Source organism: Gigantopelta aegis, chromosome 2 (assembly GCF_016097555.1).
Source record: "Gigantopelta aegis isolate Gae_Host chromosome 2, Gae_host_genome, whole genome shotgun sequence".
In the NCBI taxonomy this organism is placed as follows: domain Eukaryota; kingdom Metazoa; phylum Mollusca; class Gastropoda; order Neomphalida; family Peltospiridae; genus Gigantopelta; species Gigantopelta aegis.
Window position 1 is genome coordinate 23,256,718 of NC_054700.1, and position 17,559 is coordinate 23,274,276.

Here is a 17,559-nt window from a genome sequence, read left to right on the forward strand (position 1 = left end):
CCCTTGCTGCTAATCGAAAAGAATAGCCCATGAAGTGGCGACATCGGGTTTCCTCTCTATATCTGTGTGGTCCTTAACCATATGTCTGACGCCATATAATCGTAAATAAAATGTCTTGAGTGCGTCGTTAAATACAACATTTCTTTCTTTCCTCTCTAAGACAATATACATGTAAAAATTACCAAATGTTTGACATCCAATAACCGATGATGAATAAATTAATGTGCTTTAATGGTGTCATTAAACAAAACAAACTAACTTTAACAAAAATCAATCAAAGAGTTCGCGTGTGAGCAGAAACCCTGCCCTGCACACGTGTCTACGAACGTTGGCGTCGCTCGCTTATCGTTGAACACAACTTGTTAACTTCACTTGCAGCGAGCACTGATTTGGTTTAGCAGAACCTTAAACCCTAACGAAATATGGCCGACAGCAGACCGTATATAACATAAACATTGATTACGCCTGTGCATGGGATTTAGATACCAGGCGCCGAAATAGTATTAATTTGGTTTTGACATGCTGTATATTAAATTAATCTTGTGTGTGTGTGCGTTCATCGGTTCGAGTGGTGCTCGCCGACGGAAATTACCGGACGAACAGAAGTTGTTAAAGAAGTTGTTCGCGGCGTACAGTACGGATGTACGTCCGGTGTATAACTCGTCACACAATGTGGTGATCACTTTTAACTTTAACCTCATCCAGGTTATGGACATGGTAAGTGACAATGTGGTGATTACTTTTAACTTTAACCTCATCCAGGTTATGGACATGGTAAGTGACAATGTGGTGATCACTTTTAACTTTAACCTCATCCAGGTTATGGACATGGTAAGTGACAATGTGGTGATCACTTTTAACTTTAACCCCATCCAGGTTATGGACATGGTAAGTGACAATGTGGTGATCACTTTTAACTTTAACCTCATCCAGGTTATGGACATGGTAAGTGACAATGTGGTGAATACTTTTAACTTTAACCTCATCCATGTTATGAACATTGTAAGTGACAATTTGACGATCACCTTTAACTTTAACCTCATTAAGGTTAAAGTTTATTTTGTTTAACGACACCACTAGATCACATTTTAACCTTATTAAGGTTATGGACATGGTAAGTGACAATGTGGAAACCACCTTTAATTTTCACCTCATTCAGGTTATGGACATTGTAAGTGAAAATGTGGCGAGCACCTTTAACTTTAACCTCATCCACGTTGTAAACATGGTAAGTGACAATGTGGCGAGCACGTTAACCTCATTCAGGTTATGGACATGGTAAATGACGATATGGGAATAATTGTTAACCTCATCTAGCTTATGAACATGGTAAATGTATGTATGTTGCATGTAAAAATAGTTTTTTGAACATTGCAAGGGTAAGTGTATGTCTGCTGTATGTAAAAACGGTGAATGGTTATTTGATCGCGAAAGATTTGCTGTTGATAATTAAGTTCTCAATATATTGGAATATAGAACTATTTTTCGTAGCCAAGTAACGAAGTAGTCTTCTTTTTTCAGGACGAAAGGAACCAGATAATGACTTTGAATGCTTGGCTTGACTGGGTAAGTAAAGGGACTCGTGTGTGTCTATATATATATATATATTTGTGTGTGTGTGTGTGTGTGTGTGTGTGTCTTTCTGTGCGTGTATGTGTATGTGTCCGTGTGTGTGTATCTCTCTCTCTCTCTCTCTCTCTCTCTCTCTCTCTCTCTCTCTCTCTCTCTCTCTCTCTGTGTGTGTGTCTCTCTCTTTCTCCCTCTCTCTCTCCCTCTCCCTCGCTCTGTCTCTCTCTCTCTCTCTCTCTCTCTCTCTCTCTCTCTCTCTCTCTCTCTCTCTCTCTCTCTCTCTCTCTCTCTCTCTCTCTCTCTCTCTCTCTCTCTCTCTCTCTCTCTCTGTACAATGCACAGTCAAATGGGTATTTGACAAAAGAGCGGTTAATCCATGAATTTCCATCTAGTGCCTCGTCTCTAGGAGGACTGCAATTCCCGAGAAAATCCTTTACTAGACAATACATCCTTCTGACCAACACAAAGAGGACTGCCACTCCTACACTAGTATGTCTGCGTGTATTAGTATGTCTGCGTGTATGTGGGTATGTATGTATGTATGTTTGTATGTATGTATGTATGTATGTATGTATGTATGTATGTACATATGTATGTCTGCCTGTGTGTATGTGTGTATGTCTGTCTGTCTGTATGTATGTATGTGTGTATGGTTGGTTGGTTGGTTGGAATAAGAAATAGCTCAATAACCATTAATGGGGATCGATCATAGACAGATCGCACATCAGGCGAACGCTTTATCACTGGGCTACGACAACCTTCCCCCCTCCCCCGAGGAGAGTAAAAGGAAAAATAATCTTTTCCCGCTAGATAAAAACAAATATGATAAGTTTTTATATTTTATTTTTAAGAGATAACTCTTAAAGCAACCCAAGACAGGATCATGCAATTACATGTATACTATTATTAATGAACTTTTGTTTGCATTTGTAATCGTGTTTACGTTTTAGCAATGGAAGGACGAAATGATTGAGTGGGACCCGGCCCTGTACGGGGGTCTGGAGGTCTTTCGAATTCCCTCCAAAAAGCTTTGGCTGCCGGACATCGTGCTGTACAATAAGTATGCTTTATATACATGTAACAGTAGATAAACGGAGAAGTTTCAAGCTTAGATCTAGAATGTAATATTGTCGCCTATTATATATATATATATATATATATATATATATATATATATATATATATATATAAAATGTAAAGTATTTCACATTCACGAAGATAATCCCTCCCCCCCCCCCCCCCCCCTCCCGAAATAAAAAAAAACAAAACAAAAAAAAACTACCGAAAAACGTCCTGACCAAAACTGGTCCGGGAAGACGGGCACGTAAATGATCGCCTGTAGTGTGGTTTCGTAGTAGTCGTGAAGTTTTTTTTTAATTTCCATTTACGCGTGCGTTTCCAGTTATTTATAATAAACTGTTATTTTAATAAAATTATTGATACATGTTTAACAACCGGTCTCGGTGAAGCTACCAGACATAAGGCTGGTAAGTATTGGGTTCGCAGTCCGGTACCGGCTCCCACCCAGAGCGAGTTTTAACAACTCAAGGAGTAGGTGTAAGACCATTACACCGACCTCTCTCTCATTAACCGTTAACAACTAACCCATTGTCCTGTGTCCAGGACAGCGTGCTTGAACCTTAATTCGATATAAGCATGAAAATAAGTTGGAATGAATTAAAGTTTAACAGAACAAATATAACTTTCGACACCACTAGAGCACATTGATTAATTAATCATCGGCTTATTGGATGTCAAACATTTGGTAATTCTGACACAAAGTCAGCAGACGAAACCCGCTACATTTTCGTAATGCAGCAATGGATCTCTTATATGCACTTGCCCGCAGACAGGAAAGCATATACCACATTAATGCACGGTGAAACAGTCGAGTGTTGTTGGGGTGTTTTTTTCTAGTCTCGCAGACGAAAAGCGAAAGAAAGAACAGGTTTGGGGTAATTTTGCAAGATTTCATCATTATTGCGTGTGGCTATGACATGACATTTTGTTTTGGCTGCCATGATAACGAGCCGAGCTCTTTTCACTCGCAGTTTATCACCCTGGCACCGACACTTGTTTCCGTTACAGCCGGTTCCTCTCTGGAAAAGTAGAATGTTGTAGTAAGTACCCTAATAAAGAGCAGAAGAAAAACACCATGGTGCCAAACGCTTCTTCTGGGAGATTTATCGAATGAAGAATATATCTTACAAATATTTTTTATTATTGCGCCAATAAAAAACGACGCGCATGCACTGTTAGCGAATATACTCCACATGTTCAACATCACCATTGATTACTCCATGTAATTCAAAACAATTTCTATGTTATACAATATAAATACAACACTATCGAGAGGGTCATGTGACTACTAATTTTAGGAATTGTTCTCAAATGACAAGTACATCTTTAAAAATTAGCATATACTCTTCAAAAAAAGTAGGGGAACCTGAAATATTAATATCAACTATTAGACCACAGACATCCTAGTAAAGAACGTTCAGGTTTGAAAAGAAATAAGGAACGAAAGAAGGAATAGAGTTACTTAGTGCATAATTACGCATATATGACAGTATATTCATAGATACCCACATACATAAATGCATACACACATATATATATATATGTAGGGGAACCTGAAATATTAATGTTAATATCAACTATTAGACCGAACATACGTTTTGACCACAGACATCCTAGTAAAGAACGTTCAGGTCTGTTTATCAACACATTCTATAGTTTGCACATGCATCACGCAGTTGCCCCGTACACGTGCGTGGGGTGTCATTCTCGATTTTGACAATTTTCAGGAAGGTCCATTAATCACTGTGGAACATTATTTCTGGCAATCATTTTCATTCTGTTGATCATACAGTTGTTATTGTTTTGTTTTCAGTCATTTTTATTGTTTGAATTTGCGATTTACTGATAAAAAAAACGTCAACTTTCAAATTTCACTTCTGACCCCAATCGTCCTTCAAGATCTTTGGTGGTCATAAAACCTACTGTAATACTGAACTACCGGTTGTAATATTTGCCCAATTAATTCACTATTATCAGTATAAAAAATAATAATATCTTCATTTTAACATGTTGGGCATCTACCTACCTTAAATAATCGGCATGCAAGACTAACATAAATGTGTTTATACAAATATTTTGATGTAAATAAAACAAATACTGTTACTAGGTAGATGTTTTTAGGTTAAATTATATATTTAGCTGTTATTACAGCAAAATTTACACTTTATAATGCAATGAATATAGGCCTAATTAATTTGCAGCAAACGAAATATTTAGTCCAACAGGCGCGTGTGCCGGAAATTGTGTAGAGGAAGTCTAGACTGGCTAGTGGTGTTTTTAGGGGAAGGGTCGGGTCATGCGACATTGAACATTTAATGATTTATCTTTAGCGCAAGTCATGTATTTCGGTCATATAACTTTTCTAAACACGATATGCAAAAGACCAGATATATTGCGAATGTAAACAAATTCATGTGCACCGTCAAATGTGAAAAAAATAAAATGAAACTTTCGAAGCAGTAGGGCCTATCCATTTCACTGACACTCACTGTCACAGGTGCTCGATTCGTGGGGGATAAAAAAATGTCCCAAATGTTTTTGAAATTGACTATAAAACTAAAAGTCATCAACTAATCGAAATACGACCAAACTAATGCATATTAATTTTGTCAGCGCTTTGATATCGGCCACTGCGTATCGTTAAAATTTCACTCATGTATCCGACGGCCGGTATCAAGACACTGTTAGTTCGGTAATAATTCCTTATTAGTTGATGACTAGAGCACTAGAGAAAAAAATTATACCCACCCCGTACTTTACATGCATGGTCACGTGCATGTGTGCGTGTCAGGCGTGAGGGATTTATGCAAGGGGTGGTGGATGGGTTACACTGGCCTGCAAAGTATTGCGTGTGTGCGTGTGTGTGTGTGTGTGTGTCTGTGTGTAGGAGGAGGGTCATGCTCCCCAGTAAACTATTTTAGAAAGACAATTTGCTACATATACATACAAATTGAGAACGAGTCGCATTATCTACTATCCTGTGCTTTATATAAACCTCAAAGAAATTATTTACTTTAAATACCATGTTCAATATTTGTCGATAAATTACAATACTGGCCAGTATGAATGATATCTGGATTACGGGGGTATAATCTCTAGTGGGATGGGGAATGGGCCACAGCCTATAGTGGGGGCAGGGCACAAGCAACATTTTAAGCTATATTTATAGAGTAGAAAAAAACCCCGTATAATTTCGTGCTATGGAGGGGACACAGTCCCCCCCCCCCCCCCCCCCCCCCAGGCCCCTACAATGAATTACACGTTATATCAACTCATCAATCCTCTGGATTGACCCACCTACTTTGTAGCTCTCACTATTTATATATAATTCTTTTATAATAAAGGTAAGTGAGAATGTTCTAAAATAAAAACTATTGGTTAAAAGTTACTTGTTATATGTAGTACTAATTGATAACAACCGGGCAAGTGGTATAGTGCCGGTCCGAACAGGTGGTTCATTAACCGATTCACTCTAGCTGGCTCTTCCGCTATATACCCATGTCCTAAAAAGTCAATGCACAATATTACAAAATAACATGGGCAAGATCTAGCCAGAAGGTTTACCATCAAAGATACAAATTATTTTAATTCTTCCCAAATTACTAGAAGTGAATATGTGAAACACAAGATATGTCACAATTAGGAACTATAGTGGACCGTGGTCAATCAACTCTCACCAGAAGTGAACTGTTTAGTGAGATCTATGTTGATTTTTTTTTTTACGCGGCACTTGTCAGTTGAGAGAATTCCCTAAAACTAGTAGTCGCGTACGCCTCTCGACAGTGTTTTATTTTTGACAAAATATATTTTAACATTGTAAACATTGTATTGAACTGCATGGAGTAATTAATGGTGGTGTGTATAACCTTAAGTTCCATGTTCTTTTAGTGAACCAGCCATATCATATTTGATTTCATATTACATTTATATAATTACAATATCACATAAAATAATAAGTTTATTATGTGTAGTGGTGCAATCATCAAGGAAAGATTTCAAAAGGCATATCAGAATAGTGTGTGTGTGGGGGAGGGGGGGGGGGGGGGTATGAGGAACTAATTCTTAAAGCTACAACAACAACACGGCAGATGGTAAGGTGTGGTGCCTTAATCGATACTTTGTATCGGTGAATGGTTTTTAATATTTTGAAACTATTTACAACAACGACACGCCAAATTCATATGGTGTTGTGTTGCCTTGAACCTATTTACCATATATTTGTATGTTTTGAATATCTTCGAAATATTTGCCAAATATTTGTATATTTGTTTAATGTTGCTAAATATCGCGTTCTAACAAAGAATAAAACAAAACATTTTCTGTAAAAATTAGTGTCACATTCCATTTCCCCCCTAAGTTATTATTATTATTATTATTATTATTATTATTTATATATTTATCTTCTTTTTTTTTCCTTCTTTTTTTTCGCATAGCATCTGATTGGGATTAATTATGCTCTCCTCATATAACTTTTATTGCAAAATATTAACTCTATTTAACATTTGGAGTATATTGCACATAGATCCTTGGATAAATCGAAATCAATCGACTCGGATTCTTTTCCGGTTACAACCAGTGCGTCACGACTGGTACAGACCGTCGAGGCAAACCCAGACCTGTAAAATAAATATCAGTGTCATGGGAAAAATAAAATAAATCTCGTCTGCCTCATGCTGGCTACGCCACTGATAATGTTAACAGTTTTCAACCACGTGACTTCTTCCATTATAGGGACGGGACGTAACTCAGTGGTAAAGCGCTCGCTTGATGCGCGGTTGGTTTGGGATCGATCTCCGTCAGTCATTGGACTATTTCTCGTTCCAGCCAGTGCACAACGATTAGTATATCAAAGGCCGTGGTGTGTGCTATAGTGTCTGTGAGATGGTGCATATAAAAGATACGTTGCTGCTAATGGAACAAATGTAGCGGGTTTCCTCTCTAAGATTACGAGTCAGAATCGCCAAAAGTCTGACATTCAATAGCCGATGACCAATGTGCTATAGTGGTGGCGTTAAACAAACCAAACTTTCTTCTGTTATATTATTACTAACAAAGGATCTCGAATATGAAATAAAACAATTAATAGTAAATATTATAGGGTGTCATTACATGATTACACAACTATTCCTTCCCTTTCTTCAACATATATTTTTTAATTAATTAATTTGATTTCCAGTGCTGACGACTACACAAGCGGATTCATGCAGTGCAATGTTATGCTACATAGTGACGGAACTGTGATATGGGGCCCACCTGCGCGTCTGCGCAGTTCATGCAAAGTGGACATAACATTTTTCCCATTTGACATTCAAAAGTGCCACCTCAAATTCGGATCATGGATTTACGACAAATTGCAGGTAACATACGTTGAGATATTCGTAAATGTATTAATGTAATATATACTCGCAGAACAAAATGTTGCTGTGCGCCGAATAAAATAGTTTGACTGCTGTTGACGAACCGTAATTTTGCAAATCTCTCATAATGTTTATGAAGGACCAACAAATAATTGCTAAAGAAGTTATTTTATTTTTTCTTCATTACCAGTAAACATATTTCTTGTGCAATCGGGCCTACATGTACAGGAACTTTTTTTCTGTGAGTAGGCCTACATAAGGCAAAAAATATATAATATGTGTGTTCAGGTTTCATCTCTGGAAAAAATAGGGTTAGGTAGGTAGGACCTTTTTTTTTTTTTTTTTTTTTTTTTAAACCGAAGTGTTACGAACCTAGTTTGCGGACTGCAAAAATCGCGGTAGATGGTTGTTGTTGTTTTTTTGTTTGGGGGCGGGGGGTGTTTGGTAATCACAATTTATTTAGGGTCGCAGCGTAAAATTATGGGCGGTCGGGAAATCGGAAACACACAATTTATTTTTTTACGCCTAATGTAACGTCTGCATCACTTAGAATCGATATTCACGTTCTTTTAATTAAGGAAGAACTAAATTATTCTTATGAGATGCGACCTGCCAAGGAAAATGTCCGAAATATTGTGAATTGTCATAATTATCATCATGACCATCACTGGCCACACCATTAAAAGCATGTGGCCATCAGCAGTCTTATAATCATATTCGTCATCATTGTTGTTGTTGATTTGTTTTTGAATTTTTTTTTTCGACGTCTCGGGGGTGGGATTTAGCTCAGTCGGTTGAGTGCTCGCTTGAGATGCTTGTGTTACAGGATCGAACCACCTGGGTAGATCAATTCCACTGATTGGGGTTTTCTCATTCCTACCAGTGCACCACAACTGATCAAAGGCCGTGGTAGGATATGTGCTTTCCTGTCTGTGGGAAAATGCATATAAAAGATCCCTTGCTACTAATGGAAAAATGTAGCGGGTTTCCTTTCCAAGACTATATGTCTAAATTACCAAATGTTTGACTTCCAACAGCCGATGATTAATAATCAACGTGCTCTAGTGGTGTCGTTAAACAAAAACGTCTTCTGATAAGTACGAGTCAAAATTACCAAACGGGTGGTATCCAATAGCCGATGATTAATAAATCAATGTGCTCTAGTGGTGTCGTTAATCAAAACAAACTGTAACTAACTTTCTTTGCCGTCTCTTGTTACCACGAACAGGTAGATATCGTGAACAGGTCGTCTCAAGTGGATGTGAACAACTACATAACCAATGGGGAATGGCGGCTCACGAAGTACAACGTGATACGTCACGAAGTCGTTTATCCAATCAGCGACGCCGTATTTCCTGACGTCACGATATACCTCGTCCTTCACCGTCGTATCCTGTACTACGTGCTCAACATCCTACTGCCGTGTTTTTGGCTGAACATCCTGAGCGTGCTCACGTTTTGTCTGCCGCCAGACGCCTGCGAGAAGATAACTCTAAGCATCACTGTCTGGCTGTCTTATTCCGTGTTCATGCTGCTCGTGGCAGAAAGCATGCCTCCCACATCAGACTACATACCATTAATTGGTAAGAATATTGGCAGTGGTATAATGTATGATAACTAAAACTCCCATTCTTGGCTATATAGTTCTCCCGTATTCTACTATTTAGAAAAGATCATCCAGTTCTGATTATTTCCCATAATGCATGTCTTTTCTGATTCAACCAGATTTCAAGAACTGATATACCAAAGGACATCGTATGTTTTCCTACAAGCAAGTGCATAATACAAGATCCCTTTCTACTGTTCGATACGATGCAGGCAAAGCCACAACTAGGATTATTATTATTATTATTATTTTATTTTTTTTGAAGATGAATTCTTGGAACGAACGAGCATACGTAAAACTCCTCAAACGGTTAAGAAAACGATTTTCTTTAAATTTTTATTACTTTTACCGGATTTTAACTGTCCCTTTCTCCCCCCACCCGTTAGCTACGGCCCTGACGAGTAGTCACTTTGCACACAAATTGTCAAAATAATTTACATTCATCATAAAAATTTAATATACTGACATTGATTTAATTCTCTTTAATTCGCATAGGGGAACATATTTTTCTTTTCTTTTCAGAAATATATTTATCCTTGTCGATGTCTCTTGCGTCCGTGTCTGTGATCATGACTGTCTTAGTTCTTAAACTCCACCACTGCCCGCCGCATCAGGTCAAAGTCCCTAACTGGATCAGAGTTCTCGTTTTGAAGTACATCTCCAGAATCATCAGATGCACGTGCTTATCAGAGAAAGAAACCAAATACAAGAATCCAACAATCGTCGTAACCCCTAGCAGGGAGCCCGACCAGGTATCAAAACTGGGTTCTAACGACAACGTCAACGGGATTCTCGCGCGCCCAAACGACAGCAAGGCAGACGACAATCTGAGCGTGGACTTCAGGGTCACATGCACGAACTCCACGAACTCATCGTCTGACGTGCACGTGCACATCTACGAGAAGGCGGGCGCACTGGACGACCTGGTGAGGTACCTCAGGCTGCTGGTCGACAAGACTCGGGAAGAGGAGGAGGAGACGGAGTTACACGATGAGTGGAAGCAGGTGGCGCTCGTCATCGACAGACTCATGTTCTGGTCCTTCCTGGCCATCACCATCATATTCACTATCGTCGTGCTCATCTTGATACCGGCTATCCAGTACGCAACAGAAGAGGAACACGGGCTTTAAGAAGTGTTGGATCTAAGGACACTTCTGCAAATATTCATGTGAAGCCAGACTCGTACATGCTCTGGATCATATTCTCTATAACTATAATATTCACTAGCGTCGTGTTCATCCTGATACCTGCTATTCAGTATGCAACAGAAGAGGAACACGGACTTTAAGATGTGTTGGAGCTAAGGACTCTTCTGCAAATATTCATGTGAAGCCGGACTCGTACATGCCCTGGTTCATATTCCCTATAACTATAATATTCACTATCGTCGTGCTCATCTTGATACCGGCTATCCATTACGTAACAGAAGAAGAACACGGGCTTTAAAAAAGTGTTTAAGAACGAAGACCTCTTCTGCAAATATCCATGTTCTGGTCCATATTTTACATATATTTTAAATAGTATTCACAATCATTGTAATCCTGATACCAACAAGGCCGTAGGAAGCTGTAAGGCCGGTCAGGATTCGGCCTGACCAATGTTTGGTTTGATTTTCAACTTAAGGGGAAAAAACAAATATACTGCATTATGTCGTTAATCCTGCGTGAAATATAGCTAAACTGCTTCAGAAAGCAGCAAAATGTATCTATTACAAATATAATCCTCATGGTAGAATCAAAATATGCTTTACTAATAATTTTGGGCTTCCTGCGCGCTTCAACTATTCACTGTATTCAGGACGCAACCAAACCGGATCGCGGTTTATAGGGACAGGTTATTTTTCTTTCTACCTAGGCTTCCCGGAATGTCCAGCTAAAGACTTACAAACATCATCATATTCTGGTCGGATCTTGTCCTTGCTAAATATTCAGTCGTGATGCTAATTCTGGTATGATCTGTCCAGTACGCATCAGACATGGAACCCGGGATTTTTTAGCGTGGGTGTGGGTATTTTTTTGGCATGCACGCCTGTCGTATTGTCTAACTTCACCACAGAGTTCTGTGCAAGACAGGGAACCCGAGTTTTATAGGGCTGGAACGGTTCAATCACGTTTTCGGTGCACCAAATACAGATCATCCGCGATATGTTCAGATATATTAAAGTTTCATTTGTTTGTTGTTTTTGTTTAAATTTTAAAAAGACCCCAGTGCGCAAGTTGTGTTAACTCACAGTCGCACTTTAAGACACCCATGATGTATTTAATACTTGAACGAAATGTATTTAATTTTAATTTAATTTGTCCGTGGACGAAAACATTTATCTACAATAAATTACTGAAAAATCATTTACTGGACGAATCGTAAGCATTCACCAGTAAGCGGATAAAAACAGTATTTGTTACAAAACGAAGAGGAACCACTCACATCGGGCATCTATCAACTTTATAAAGAAATGAACTCCAAAAACGCATCCGATGACAAAATGTGGTATTAAAATGTGATATTATAGCCAATTATATTGAAAAGTCCTTTCTTATCATCCTCAGTTTCTAGAAGTGAAAACGTTAGGCAAAGACCGACATATAAGTACGTACTATAGCGGTTAAACAAATGAATATAACAATAATTACACTCATATTTCCATCACAACTCTTCCTCCCCTCCAAATACAACTTATACGTACACACAAAAATATACTTATGTTCTCTGCCTGCAATACCTCGTCATCAGAATTTGTGGTATTCATGTTGGCGAAACTAATTTCACTCGTCTAAGAGTTTAGAGGTGTGCGATTTTTCACTTGCCTTTGTTTTTCAAAAGCCAAAGACAGTATTCATATTGGACAGTCCTTTATCATCTACACTTTCTTGAAGTGAATATAAGAAACTAACCGACACACAACAGTCACGTGTGACGGGGGTCGGGGGTCGGGGGTCAAAGGCCCAGGCCCGTAGCCAGCATTTTGGGGGGGTCGGGGGCCAAAGGCTTAGGACCCTACTCGAGCACATTTTAAAACTATTTTCCGGGGCGGCATGTCTCGACGGCGTACGAGACAGGGAGGGGGGGGGGGGGGGATCCTAAAATTCGGACAAATACGTTAGAAATATTCGAGCAAAATATGCTAATCTCAATGTATTTCAATCATTCTACCCGCAAAAACAGTGGCGGATCCAGAAAATCTAATTATTATTATTTTTTTTTTTTTTTTTTTTTGGGGGGGGGGGGGGGGGCAATGACATGAGGCGGAATGCCAAGGGAGGTTTGGAGAGAGATCGTAAAAAATAATAATAATAGTATATAATAAAATTACAACTCACAAAAATTAGCCCCCCCCCCCCCCCGAGACGCCTCTGAAAACCATCATTGTACCCGCAGAATAAGTTGTAATCCATGTAAATATAGCTGTTTGACAGTAATGCTAATATGAATAAATGTTATTATTTGGGCAACAAAATCGGCTTGTCCCCCTTATAAAATGGGAGCCCGTACGCCTAGGCGACGGTCCCTCCACGAGTAACTTCGCACACCAGTCTAGAGACCCACCCTACATAAATGACTGTACACGTGCCTGTACAACGGTACTCTATTACAGAATTTGTTCTTGTTTAATTAATTTTTAAAGAATTCATTTCAGTTTGTATAAAAATCTGGGGCTTTTCCGTTTCATTTTTCTCAAAAGCTCTAAAATGAGTTGGGCATACCATGAGTATAAATACAAAATGCGGGTTAAGCTGCTAGTGTGAAAACATAACGGTGGGGGGAGGCGTGTTTGACTACTCTAGTTCCCTACAACAATTATAATTATCATCCTATTTTTAGGACTCCGCACGTTTGTAGTAACTTACATTGTTACACAAACAAGAAACTAAAGATGAATGTAACAATTTGAAATGTGCAAACAAACAAAATACAAGATATACCAATGGCAGATGATTTAATATCTTCCAACGTATTAACAAAAAAACCCAATCCAATGTGTGTGTATATTACTAATGGAGCACAAGCCCGCCCCGGGTTTTTACTTGCATCCATTCTGAAACATGGGCAAAAACGCTAACATTGTTCATTTTTGACGAGAGACATTTTGGCAAACGTACTTCTCAAAAATTATTCAAAATTGTGTTCATATAGTTGTGTATGCATTGAAGGTAATTTATCAAACATACCAAGTATATACCAACAAAAATTATGGTTATTTTAAGTGAAGGGGGCATTTTTTAAAGAGCAAAATACGTTAGTAAAACGTCCATTGTTTGGTAATGTATGATAACAGGTTCGGTTTTCCCAATATATTTAGCAAGAATATAATATTTTAAGACTCGTATGGGGGAAAATGCAGTGAACTCGTATGGAAATTATAAACTGATATATCCAATACTGTATAGCAATTTGTGTGTAGTATTTATGCAGAGTTCGACAAATCCGCTAGCCTGACGTCCGTGGCTAGTGGTCTTTAAGTTCGGGCTAGTGAGAAACGCAAAACATGCATGCATTGTTTACGGGCAGTTGGATCGGCACCAAACGCCAGCACAGAAGTCGGCGAAGAAGTACTTCGAGCTATGGGACAATTACACGAAAGGCGATCTGTTCCCAAGCCAACTTCTGCGTGAAGTTACAAAGATGAACGGACCGGTATGCCAGTGATGTGCCTATGTTGACTAGTGTGTCTTTGAGGAGTAGTAGTATAAACCGAAAATGATAGTCTCATTTCAGTTGTATTCCGCATGGGCCGACGTCATGGAATAAAAGAATCCTTCATATGTGTCCATGTGGGACAGGGCTATTCCACCCGAGGGTACATAATTTGTTGTCAGGGACGAGGCTTGCCCAGTCCCTGACATCAGATTATGTACCCGAGGGTGGAATAGCACGGTCCCACATGGATACATTATGAAATATGAAATATTTATTTGTGAGATTGACATTGAATGCGTGTGTCTGTGATCATACTGCTGGATGCGTAGTGCGTTTTTTTATTGCTTGTTATTATTTAGTATTCATTGGATGCTTGTTACAGAATAAATTAAACATGATTAAATAAGTTGTTTTCTATTGATTTGGAATTACACGAAAGTACACGAAACCATACGGGACGGGGTGTGGGAGTGGGAGGTGTGATAATTTATCTATTTCGGCAAAAATTGTCTGGTCATTCGGGCAAGGATGCTCTTGACGTCACATGTCATTCGGGGAAAATGTGCTCATACGCTTATGTACGAAACAAAATATATAACATGACACGAAAATAGGTAATTTTTGTTGACGCACAAACTGCGGTTGACACGCAAATAGTTTACTGATGGTGACATAAATAAGAAGCATGTATACAAAAAAGTGTCAAAATACACATTTAAGAGAAATATCAAAGTATATCTGCATATCCATACATCCCCATACGAGTCCACCGTTATTTTTTACACACGAGTTCGTTTTCCATAAGAGTTTTCCGTTCATACGAGTTAGTTTCCATACGTTTACCGGTATTTGAGACAGGTTGAACATATAGAGGTTATTACCAGAGTGCTTTTCGGTATTGTCAATATCGTATATTACAATCTAATTAAAATTAGCTCCACTATTACATGTGGATCTAACAGCAGCCCGTTGGAGCTCATGTCCAGTTGACCTTTCATTCGATCAATCAAAACCTTACTTGCAAAATCATGCCATTATAGGGGTCTATATTTACATCACATAATACAATTTTCAGACATCTGCACACACATTTTCAAAGAAGTGGTTGTGTAACGTATTTTGTTTATTGCCGTACCTTAAAAACAAATACGTACGTGTATCTGCTAGAACTTCTTTCTTTAGTGTTATAACTCTCAGCAAAATAAAAGTAGTATCAAAAGCTACTTTAACACGTATTTAATAAGGTATACATGTTTGGTTGTAACATTTATAGCAATAAAAATTACATTTTATTTCATAAACAGCGACATTGTGTTGGCGAAATCAGGTTCCGGATGACATGGGGCGTCTTTTTAGGCACGTTTATACACGTACTGAAACTAATCTAGTGATCAATTGTTTCTCCTGCAGCCTCATTGATGTGTGCTTGTTATAAAACGAAATATATTATAACAAGCAGATGTAGAAAGTAACGTATTGTGTTTCCAATTGTAAATAATTTTCAACATAATTTCACCAAAATTAAGTCATAATTACAATAACAATATTTAAATAGCTATAGCTACTAACGAAAGGTAATTTTTAAAATAGTCTTCGTCATTCAGTTTGACTTGTTCTAGTCTATTTAAATTTGGTTATTGGCATTTAGGAATAAATTGAATTTTTGTGGCCAAAACAAAGAAAATTGGTCTCATCCGCTTTTGGAATGTCTGTGAATACTGGCACAGATTGGTGCCATTGCTATGTGCCGTTTGACGGCCTTCTTCTCATTATTTAAGTGATGTTTACAAAGTAACATTTTTGTGTAACGGATTTCGGTGCAACGGATTTTGTACACACAACTTTACTCTCACACTACTCAGCAATTTGTTTACGGACTGCGGTCTATTTTGCTTTGGTCTGGAGAAGACCGTCTGGCCGTTATATTTATTACACACATCGTTTGTCTTTCTATTCTATAAATAGGTCAAAATCGCGTAACGTGTTTTGTTTTCTTAAAATTAATTCCTGGGTTTGAAATTTGCTCAGATTATATTGACTGTTTTTTAATATACTTGGTAAAATTTAATAATATTTCATTTAAATATGCATAGTGTAAGGCTGAGAAATATTTTTAAAACGTTTAATGAATTTAGTCCTGCATGTTGTATATGCTACACAAAACTAGTAACGGATTTTGTACGTTCGTGGCGACATGCAGAAAACACTCTTTTAAAAAAAAATTCACTTATTGTTTAAGAAAAATATGAATAGCCAAAGCAAAGCAGGTATACCACGCTTCAATTTAGTGCAGTCGAAGTTGACATACTGCGTCAAACGTAGGAGTAACGTGTTGTCAAAATTAAAAAATCGTGTTAGCCTAGATTTACCAGCCTCAATAGTGTAGTAGTTAAGCCATCAGACTGGTAATTACAGGGTTAGCAGCCTGGTACAGGTTCCCATTCAGACCGATTTTAATGACTCAATGGGCAAGTGTAAGGTCACTATACCAACGTATCTCTCACTAACCGCTAACAACTAACCCACTGTCCTGGACAAACAGCCCAGATAGCTGAGGTGTGTACCCAGGACAGCATGCTTGAACCTTAATGGATATATGCATGAAAATAAGTATAAACAAGCAACAAGCCTAAATAACTGAGGTGCACGTGTACAACAGACAATGTGCTTTAACATGTTAATAAATAAGAAATGAACAAAACAATGATATGAATTCTGAGTCATTAGACTTAATGAAATAATGTTACATCTGGGCCCGTGGTTATAAAACTTTAGAGTCTATAATAAAATCTTTAATGACCTCACATGCATCCAATTTGGATGGCACTGCCACATTAAAATCTAAGACTTTTATTAGAATCTTGAGTCTAAGACTAAGGGCCCAATTTACAAAGCCTGTTTACGTCTTACACGTGTAACTGCATACATTTTCAATGCTTGCACACCTGTTTACGTCTTACACGTGTAACTGCATACATTTTCAATGCTTGCACACCTGTTTACGTCTTACACGTGTAACTGCATACATTTTCAATGCTTGCACACCTGTTTACGTCTTACACGTGTAACTGCATACATTTTCAATGCTTGCACACCTGTTTACGTCTTACACGTGTAACTGCATACATTTTCAATGCTTGCACACCTGTTTACGTCTTACACGTGTAACTGCATACATTTTCAATGCTTACACACCAGCATTTTATAAAAACTGGCTTCGTTAATTCGGCCCTACATGTTTTATAAGCACATGGCCTGATCACCTGGGTTATGAGATATGTACACATTAATACATTCTGATGACATAAACAA

The 17,559-nt window shown here is 38.2% G+C and overlaps 1 protein-coding gene across 1 annotated transcript; it reads left to right on the forward strand.

Moving 5' to 3' along the window:
* The first annotated feature begins 498 nt into the window (after window positions 1–498).
* Window positions 499–11,786, forward strand: LOC121377495 (neuronal acetylcholine receptor subunit alpha-10-like). The gene is made up of 6 exons (XM_041505510.1): window positions 499–717; window positions 1,522–1,566; window positions 2,520–2,629; window positions 7,826–8,006; window positions 9,235–9,589; window positions 10,135–11,786. The coding sequence occupies exons 1-6, from the start codon at window positions 520–522 to the stop codon at window positions 10,740–10,742; spliced, it is 1,497 nt and encodes a 498-aa protein (XP_041361444.1). The 5' UTR covers window positions 499–519; the 3' UTR covers window positions 10,743–11,786.
* The last annotated feature ends 5,773 nt before the right edge of the window (window positions 11,787–17,559 follow it).

Excerpts from the sequence above, each read along its gene's own strand:
- LOC121377495 (XM_041505510.1), top strand. The coding sequence starts at position 520 with ATGCTGTATATTAAATTAATCTTGTGTGTGTGTGCGTTCATCGGTTCG. Across the intron at positions 2,630-7,825 it reads GACATCGTGCTGTACAATAA|TGCTGACGACTACACAAGCG; the intron begins GTATGCTTTATA and ends TTTGATTTCCAG. Across the intron at positions 9,590-10,134 it reads AGACTACATACCATTAATTG|AAATATATTTATCCTTGTCG; the intron begins GTAAGAATATTG and ends TTTTCTTTTCAG.